The sequence below is a fragment of the Lipophrys pholis genome, assembly GCF_963383615.2.
Source record: "Lipophrys pholis genome assembly, chromosome: 11".
Classification (NCBI taxonomy): domain Eukaryota; kingdom Metazoa; phylum Chordata; class Actinopteri; order Blenniiformes; family Blenniidae; genus Lipophrys; species Lipophrys pholis.
In genome coordinates, this window is record NC_137631.1 from 813473 (window position 1) to 823472 (window position 10000).

The window sequence follows — 10000 nt, forward strand, 5'->3', positions numbered from 1 at the left end:
CTCTGACCGCCGCTGAGGGGCGACATGGACACAGGAAGTGACACATAATCCACAGGAAGTGACACATAATCCACAGGAAATGACATATAATCCACAGGAAGTGATACATAATCGACAGGAAGTGATACATAATCCCCAGGGAGTGACATATAATCCACAGGAAGTGACACATAATCCACAGGAAATGACATATAATCCACAGGAAGTGATACATAATCCACAGGAAGTGATACATAATCCCCAGGGAGTGACATATAATCCACAGGAAGTGACACATAATCCACAGGAAGTGATACATAATCCACAGAAAGTGACACATAATCCACAGGAAGTGATACATAATCCACAGGAAGTGACACATAATCCACAGGAAGTGACATGTAATCCACAGGAAGTGACACATGTTCCACTTCCACTGCCTTTATTCATTTATTCACTTTGGTGATCACATGGTTGTTTTTCATTAAACCATAGTCTTACCTTCTTCCAGGCCATCACCCCCACCATAGTGATCATCCCCACCATAGTGATCACCCCCACCATAGTGATCATCCCCACCATAGTGATCATCCCCACCATAGTGATCATCCCCACCATAGTGATCACCCCCACCATAGTGGAAGAAGCCCGGGTTATTATGGAGTTTCACTCACGAACTTCCCAGAACCAAGATATTTCCCACAATGCACTTGTCATTTAAAGTGACAGGCTCAACAATAAACAGCAAAATGAAGATTTGTCCCAATAATCTTTGATCCGGATCACGTCAACATTTAATTGGTTCTTCCTTTGATCAAACTGCGTCCGTGAAGTTCTGCTGAGTACTTTCTGAGATTTATTGTTACCAGACAAATAAAAACGTGGATGATTTTATAATCTCGCTGGCGGATCCAACAGACACGTTCAGTAAGGAGCAGCTGTTCCTGACTTACTGACAGTTTTTGTTTCAGAAAAGTTTCATGTTTACGCAACAATTATTTGAAAGAGGTGCAGTTAGCGTTCCGGGCCACGAGGTGGCGCTGTTGGTTGTTTTTGTCCTGAAACCAGACACACATGCAGAGGACAGTACACTATACTACAGTACTCTCCTCAGAAACACTGCTACTGGTCATGCTCACCGGGTCTAGTAACTAGTAGTTCTGCACGTGCTCAGTAGAGACAATCAGAACAGAGTTTCCTCCCGACATACAGTATTCTCCTGAAATATGGTACTTTTCTAGTCACCATGATAAAATCCAGTAGAGACTTCTAAACCAAACTCGTCACTGAGACGCTGAAATGGGGATGATTGTGCCGTTAACTCCGCCTCCACTCGCACACTTTCCACAAGTGTCCAGGTTTATTTTGCGAACGTCGGACAGGAAGTCGGACAAAGTAAATTCTTCTTTTCGTCACGTTTCTACATGTGATCCAAATTATGTTTCATATGTTCCGAGTCACAATCTAATCAACAAAAACACACAGAATCCCAAGTCACACCCTCTTTTCCCATCCCTGTTCATTAGATAACCTAGAGCTACACTCGGTAGAGCGCGGCGCCCCAGAATCTAATGATTGATCCTTGATGGTGACAAATCATCCCTGAAGATTTCATGGAATTCAGGTGAGTAGTTTTTTTTTCAAAAAGTTGGTCAAATACATAGATTCAAACTAATAAACTAATAGATAAATACACGTAGATGAAAACATGACCAACAACAGCGCCAACTTGTGGCCCGGTAAGCTAACTACATGGTCTTCAGTGTCTGCCGCTGCAGCGTAAACCGACATCATTTTCAAAAAGTAGCACAGTGACGGCGAAGCTATTGTGAAACAAAGAAAGGATGTGTTCTCCGTTATGTTCCGTTTAACGGCGGTGGAGTCGTCAGCCGTTACTCACCCACTGCGGACGAAGTTGGCCCAGTACGCCATCATGGTCCGACACATCCGCCCATCCTCCGAGGGGACGGTTCCTGGAGGCGGGACAGAGAGTTTCATCACAGCGTCAAACAGCGCCGCCTGTTTACCCAGACCCGGCGCTGGAGAAGGTTCTGCCTTCACGTACCGAGGACTTTGATCTGTCCGTCCCAGAAACATCCACCGAACATGAAGCCCACGTCGTCGGCGTGGTCCGCCTTGACGAAGCTCGGCCTGCTCGCCTTGTGAAGCCCCGCTTCGTACACAAACTCGTACAAGTAGACGTCGACGCCCGCGCCTGGATGTGCAGAGGGGAAAAGGAGAGGAGGTGGGAGGGGCCTCCTTTCAGCCCAGGCCAAGGGTCAAAGGTCGCCTCTGTTCCACTGGGCTCTGCAGCTCCTCTCTCACCTGCGTGGTATCCCGCCGCCTTGACGACGGGCAGCGTCATCAGCAGGTCGCCGATGATCTCGGTGAAACCGTCTCGGACCTCCTCTGGAGTTTTCGCCTCCTTCAGGTATTCGTCTGCGATGAGGCCGTTGGCCGCCGGGATCTGCAGCAGGAACGGAGGAATGACGAGCGTCGAGCTCCGTTTACGCCACAACGCTGCTCCTGGTCACCATAGTAACTAGTGACTAGTCGTTCTGCACATGCTCAGTAGAGCCAATCAGAACAAAGATTCCTCCGTGGTGTCATGACTCCCAGTTTATATTCTCCTGGACTTAGTAGTTTTATTTTGATAGTCACCGTAATAAGAATCCAACTTGGTACTTTTATTTTGACAGTCATCGTAATAACAATCAAACTTGGTGGTTTTATTTTGATAGTCACCATAATAGCAATCTTAACTTGGTACTTTTATTTTGACAGTCACCATAAAAACAATCCAACTTGATAATTTTATTTTGACAGTCACCGTAATAACAATCCAACTTGGTGGCTTTATTTTGACAGTCACCATAAAAGCAATCTTAACTTGGTACTTTTATTTTGACAGTCACCATAATAACAATCCAACTTGATCATTTTATTTTGACAGTCACCGTAATAACAATCCAACTTGGTGGCTTTATTTTGATAGTCACCATAATAGCAATCTAGCTTGGTACTTTTATTTTGACAGTCTAGCTAGAAACTTTGAAGACAAGGTTTCTGGACCAACCAGACCAAGAGGAATAGTTGAAAATATGGATGATAGGAGAACTTTTAGACATTTTGTCCAGTTTCTTTTTTTGCAGCAAAAATGAATCAAAGTTAACATGAAAAAGAAATAAAAGAAGCCCTTAAAGCGACACGCACGCCTGCAGGGTTGAACATGTTGACCACAGCCAGCGCGGCCGCTCTGCTCAGGCCACGTTCCCAACCAGGAGGAGCGAAGCTCTGCAGGATAGAGCAGAAAGAACAGCTTTTTAAATGGACTCAGTGACAGTTATGGAACCACCAGTGGGCTCGAGGGTTCTGCTGTCGGTGTCCTGACCTCTGAGAATACTGTTAGCATTAGCATTAGCATTAGTCGAAACTGTCGTCTCCAGTAGAGATCAGTTCTGTTACGATTTCACCAAACTGCTGTTTGCATGAGGAAGATCCTCCAAAACCTGAACTAACTCCTGACCACCGCATCTCAACTGCCTCTTCTCTCTCTCACTCCATCACTCATCTGCTTCTTTCAAGTGGAGCAAACATCAGATTATAGAGCATCCTCCTCCTCTAACATCAGATCATAGAGCAGCTTCCTCCTCTAACATCAGATCATAGAGCAGCTTCCTCCTCTAACATCAGATCATAGAGCAGCTTCCTCCTCTAACATCAGATTATAGAGCACCGCCCCCTCTAACATCAGATTATAGAGCATCTTCCTCCTCTAACATCAGATCATAGAGCAGCTTCCTCCTCTAACATCAGATCATAGAGCAGCTTCCTCTTCTAACATCAGATTATAGAGCATCAACCTCCTCCAACATCAGATCATAGAGCATCTTCCCCCTCTAACATCAGATTATAGAGCACCCCCTCCTCTAACATCAGATTATAGAGCATCCTCCTCCGCTAACATCAGATTATAGAGCATCTCCCGCCTCTAACATCAGATTATAGAGCATCTTCCTCCTCTAACATCAGATTATAGAGCACCTTCCTCCTCTAACATCAGATTATAGAGCATATTCCTCCTCTAACATCAGATTATAGAGCATAACTCTGTACTCTTTCCTCTGAAGTAACTAGTTACTGAGCTGTACTGTATTGAGAGGTTGGTGAGGTTGGTTGGTGAGGTTGGTGAGGTTGGTTGGTGAGGTTGGTGAGGTTGGTTGGTGAGGTTGGTGAGGTTGGTGAGGTTGGTTGGTGAGGTTGGTGAGGTTGGTGAGGTTGGTTGGTGAGGTTGGTTGGTGAGGTTGGTGAGGTTGGTTGGTGAGGTTGGTGAGGTTGGTTGGTGAGGTTGGTGAGGTTGGTGAGGTTGGTTGGTGAGGTTGGTTGGTGAGGTTGGTGAGGTTGGTGAGGTTGGTTGGTGAGGTTGGTGAGGTTGGTTGGTGAGGTTGGTGAGGTTGGTGAGGTTGGTTGGTGAGGTTGGTTGGTGAGGTTGGTTGGTGAGGTTGGTGAGGTTGGTTGGTGAGGTTGGTGAGGTTGGTGAGGTTGGTGAGGAGGACCTGAGGCAGGATCCAGCCGAACTCATGGTTGGTGATTCCCATCATCACCGGGACCTTCATCACTTCCTTCCTCAGCAGAAGCTGCTCTGCAGTGTCCAGGAGGAAGACTCCGTCCACCACGGCCCCCAGGTAGACCTTCATCTGGACTCCAAACACAAAGAAGCGTCAGTGAGCCGGTGGAGCGGCTGCTTCCTCACCGCCTTCACACGCTGACACCTAGTGGCCGGACTCTGTTACGACGTGTAGATCGGTCAGGTGCAGGAATCAGAGGTTCGTATGATCGGAGAGCGATTGAAGGAATCGAGGGGGGACGGCTGCCGTCCCCGGTGATTCTGCATTCTGTGGTTGTGTAAACGTGTTGCTGAACTGTTTCACGTTTTTAATAAAATCCAAAGGAGCAGTTTTGCCTTCTTGGTCGCAGCCACCAGCTCGTCCTGAGTCCTGGTCCTGAGACAGACGACCGTCTCCTGAGTGCTGCTGCGCTCGCATCCCGTCACGTTGAAGACAACCTGAGGAGACAGGACGACGAGGGACGGACGGAGGACATGCAGACCGTCACAACGAAGACCTGACAGGAGACCTGCCATCTGTGTGTGTGTGTGTGTGTGTGTGTGTGTGTGTGTGTGTGTGTGTGTGTGTGTGTGTGTGTGTGTGTGTGTGTGTGTGTGTGTGTGTGTGTGTGTGTGTGTTCCTGCAGCACCTTGGCGGTGGCCAGAGGATGGCGGGTGGTGTAGGTGCCCAGGGTGGCGACCCCGCTCTGGAAGATGGCCCTCTGGAACAGACCCTCCGCCTGCGGGGACAGAGTCTGTTGGGGGAGGAGACGGATCAGCCCCAGACCGAAGGTGTCCCGCGGTTCCACAGTGAGTCTTTCAGGAGCTTTGAGTACCAGGATGGAGGCGCTGATGCCCCCTGCTGACTCTCCCGCCACAGTGACGGCCTGCCGGTCGCCGCCAAACGCCTCGATGTTGCTCTGGACCCACCTGAGCGCCGCCAGCTGGTCCAGGAAGCCCCAGTTCCCCTGGGCGTGCTCGTCCCCGGTGCTGAGAGGGGAGAGGGTCAGCACACACACACACACACACACACACACACACACACACACACACACACACACACACACACACACACACACACACAGGCTCACCTGAGGAATCCCAGAATGCCGAGTCGGTACTGGACCACCACCATCACGATGTTTTCGTACGCCGCCAGCGGAGAGCCGTCGTACTGAGAGGCTGCCCCCATCACCAGACCTCCGCCATGGATCCACACCATCACCTGACACACAACAACAACAACAACAACAACAACAACAACAACAACAACAACAACATGAGGAAACCTAGAGCTACACTCCGTAGAGCAGACACCATGTCTCCTCACTGTCTCCTCTCCTGTCCTGCCTTGAGGACATTGAAGCCTGGAAGGTTTTTAACTTTCTAAGTTTTAATGGAAAGCAGGTGGAGGTGATGGTGTTGGGCCCAGTGGCCCCTGTGGAGCCCCTCCTGTCCACCTGGGTCCCCTGATGGTTTTAGAATGGACAGTGACTTTAAGCTGGACTCAGATGAGGACAGTGGTTCAGTCCAGCGTCTTCCGGCTCAGCAGGTAAAGGTGTGCTACCATTCTGGCCCAGCAGCACTTTGAAACAGTAATCCAGCTTTTAATCCCGGCTGGATTACTGTGACGCTCTGTATGTTGGAGTCAGCCAGTCGTCCCTCGCTCGTCTCCAGTTAGTCCAGAACGCTGCAGCACACCTTCTACCTGGAGCAGGTAAGACGGAGGACAGGACTGTCCACTGGCTGCCTGCTCCTTTTAGAAATTCTTTTTCATCGTCATCGTCATCATCATCATCATCATCATCATCATCATCATCATCATCATCATCATCATCATCATCAATAACAATCAATCACAACAGCAACAGAAGCAACAATGACAAACATCAGTGAGACACATAATGAACAACAACAACCACTGAGGACGTCTTCTACACAGTGAATGTCCAGCTGGCGTCCCCCAGGTAGTCTGTGTGTCCCGCCGTCTCTCACTGCCTACTCACTACACACTGTCTACTCACTACACACTGTGTACTCACTACACACTGCCTACTCACTACACACTGTCTACTCACTACACACTGTCTACTCACTACACACTGTGTACTTCTCTCACTGCCTACTCACTACACACTGTGTACTCACTACACACTGTGTACTTCTCTCACTGTCAACTCACTACACACTGTGTACTTCTCTCACTGTCTACTCACTACACACTGTGTACTTCTCTCACTGTCTACTCACTACACACTGTGTACTCACTACACACTGTGTACTCTGAGGGAATGTCAACAGTTCATTGGAACGTCACAGAAGCTCTGATCAAACAGGGCTAAAGTACAGCTGACTTCAAATATCACACACACACACACACACACACACACACACACACACACACACACACACACACACACACACACACACACACACACACACACACACACACACACACACACACACACACACACACACACACACACACACACACAGTGTGGCCTGCTAAAGTAAATGTACATTAAATATGCAGCGTCAGAAGTTTCTCCTCACCACTGTGTATTTACAAGTTTCCACTCTCATTATTACTGACAGTTACTATTACTACTACTGCCCCTACTACTGCCCCTACTACTGCCCCTACTGCCCCTACTACTGCCCCTACTGCTGCTCCTACTGCTGCCCCTACTGCTGCTACTACTGCTGCTCCTACTGCTGCTCCTACTACTGCCCCTACTACTGCCCCTACTACTGCCCCTACTGCCCCTACTACTGCCCCTACTGCTGCTCCTACTGCTGCCCCTACTGCTGCTACTACTGCTGCTCCTACTGCTGCCCCTACTACTGCCCCTACTGCCCCTACTGCTGCTCCTACTGCTGCTCCTACTACTGCCCCTACTACTGCCCCTACTGCTGCTCCTACTGCTGCTCCTACTGCTACTGCTGCTCCTACTACTGCCCCTACTGCTGCTCCTACTACTGCTCCTACTACTGCCCCTACTACTGCCCCTACTACTGCCCCTACTGCCCCTACTGCTGCTCCTACTGCTGCTCCTACTACTGCCCCTACTACTGCCCCTACTGCTGCTCCTACTACTGCCCCTACTACTGCCCCTACTACTGCTCCTACTGCTGCCCCTACTACTGCCCCTACTGCCCCTACTGCTGCTCCTACTGCTGCTCCTACTACTGCCCCTACTACTGCCCCTACTGCTGCTCCTACTACTGCCCCTACTGCTGCCCCTACTGCTGCTCCTACTGCTGCTCCTACTGCTGCTACTACTGCCCCTACTACTGCCCCTACTGCTGCTCCTACTGCTGCCCCTACTACTGCCCCTACTGCTGCTCCTACTGCTGCTCCTACTACTGCCCCTACTGCTGCTCCTACTGCTGCTCCTACTGCCCCTACTACTGCCCCTACTGCTGCCCCTACTGCTGCTCCATGTTCTCCTGGGTCCAGGCAGCAGAGTTCTGATCCAGAGGTTCTCCTGGTCGGTTTCATTGAACTTCATCGATCGTCCAGTTGATCTGATCAGTGTCTTCAGAGGTTCACTGCAACTGTGACCTCAAACATGGAGACAACCTGAGGCCAGTGAAGGTGTGTGTGTGTGTGTGTGTGTGTGTGTGTGTGTGTGTGTGTGTGTGTGTGTGTGTGTGTGTGTGTGTGTGTGTGTGTGTGTGTGTGTGTGTGTGTGTGTGTGTGTGTGTGTGTGTGTGCTGACCGGCAGCTTGTCTCCTGCTGCTGCTCCAGCTGGAGTGTACACGTTCAGGTAGAGGCAGTCCTCCGACACCTGGGGGACGCTGAAGTCCATCGACATGGTCCTGGAAACGTTGACCAGCAACTCTGCGTCCTGGACGCACCTGGGGGACGGGGGACAGGTTGAGTCACCTCGGGGGGGAGGGGGGGGGGGGGGGGGGGGTTAGGACTGGTGGTGTGGTTCTCACATGTTGGGTTGATGGGTGGCGTCGCGCTCCCCCTCCCCCTCCCAGGGCTCCGGGGCCTGAGGGGCCGCCAGGCGGAGGGGCCCCACGGGGGGCCGGGCGAAGGGGAGGCCCAGGAACTGCCTCACCCTCCGGTTAGTCCCTCTGACCGCCACATAGCCTCCTCTGATCCGGCCGTCCTTCAGGGAGACCACAAGGTCATCGCCCCCTGCTGGACACACACAGCACAACGTGTGTGTGTGTGTGTGTGTGTGTGTGTGTGTGTGTGTGTGTGTGTGTGTGTGTGTGTGTGTGTGTGTGTGTGTGTGTGTGTGTGTGTGTGTGTTTCCATCTAAACATGATGCTCAAACGTACCTGTTTTTACTTTAATAATCCAGAATGCTGAATTAATTACAACTGTAATGCTCTTCTACTCATCATTTATTAGATTCGATTTTAGTTCATCAGTTTATATTGAATCATCATTTTTTTGCAGATTATATTTTCTTTTTCAAACACAATCATTGTTTTATAATAACAAAATTGATAACATTAATAAATATTTTATATATTTTTTCTCTTTTGATAGATAGATAGATAGATAGAGAGAGAGAGAGAGATAGATAGATAGATAGATAGAGAGAGAGAGAGAGAGAGAGAGAGAGAGAGAGAGAGATAGATAGATAGATAGATAGATAGATAGATAGATAGATAGATAGATAGAGAGAGAGAGAGAGATAGATAGATAGATAGAGAGAGAGAGAGAGAGAGAGAGAGAGAGAGAGAGATAGATAGATAGATAGATAGATAGATAGATAGATAGATAGATAGATAGATAGAGAGAGAGAGAGAGATAGATAGATAGATAGATAGTTAGATAGACAGACAGACAGACAGACAGACAGAGAGAGAGAGAGAGAGAGAGAGAGAGAGAGAGAGAGAGAGAGAGAGAGAGAGAGAGAGAGAGAGAGAGAGAGAGAGAGAGAGAGAGAGAGAGAGAGAGAGAGAGAGAGATAGATAGATAGATAGATAGATAGATAGATAGATAGTTAAGTACCGATACCTTGAAAAACTACTTAAGTGCAGTAAAAAAGCCTCGTCTGATCCGACTCAATATTGTCGTTCCATATTTAAGAACGTTTATAAGAGCGAGTGTTATGAACGGATTCATTCCTTCATGTTCATCAACGAAGTGAAATATAGTTTGAAAACAGAAAGTTTTCTCTTGTTTCCATGGAGACGGAGTGTTTTCATGAAGCTGCACCGTTCTGAAAACACTGAAGGTTCTGGGTCTTCTGGTCCTGCGGATGAAGGCAGAGTCTGACCTCTGACCTCTGACCTCTGACCTCTGACCTCTGACCTCTGACTCACCGCTGCTCTGGAAACTGATCGATGTGATCGATCAACACTTTATGACAACAACAAGTTTCTCCTGGCAGCGACCCAGACTGACTGAACGACTCATCGACCGACACGTTCGAAGCCGTTAATCCA

General features: G+C 49.0%; 1 protein-coding gene across 2 annotated transcripts in view; it reads right to left on the bottom strand.

The window, feature by feature from the left end:
- ces3 (carboxylesterase 3) overlaps positions 1-10000 on the bottom strand; it is a 10603-nt gene that overhangs the window by 374 nt on the left and 229 nt on the right. The window contains exons 2-12 of one of the 2 annotated variants that reach the window (XM_080476062.1): positions 8531-8738; positions 8308-8446; positions 5677-5810; positions 5422-5575; positions 5236-5340; positions 4943-5044; positions 4536-4676; positions 3193-3273; positions 2305-2446; positions 2045-2194; positions 1880-1952 (exon numbers count right to left, since the gene is read on the bottom strand). In XM_080476062.1, the coding sequence (XP_080332188.1) occupies positions 1880-1952; positions 2045-2194; positions 2305-2446; positions 3193-3273; positions 4536-4676; positions 4943-5044; positions 5236-5340; positions 5422-5575; positions 5677-5810; positions 8308-8446; positions 8531-8738 (1429 nt within the window). The remainder of the gene's footprint in view (positions 1-1879; positions 1953-2044; positions 2195-2304; positions 2447-3192; positions 3274-4535; positions 4677-4942; positions 5045-5235; positions 5341-5421; positions 5576-5676; positions 5811-8307; positions 8447-8530; positions 8739-10000) is intronic. The other variant, XM_080476063.1, reaches the window with a different exon arrangement.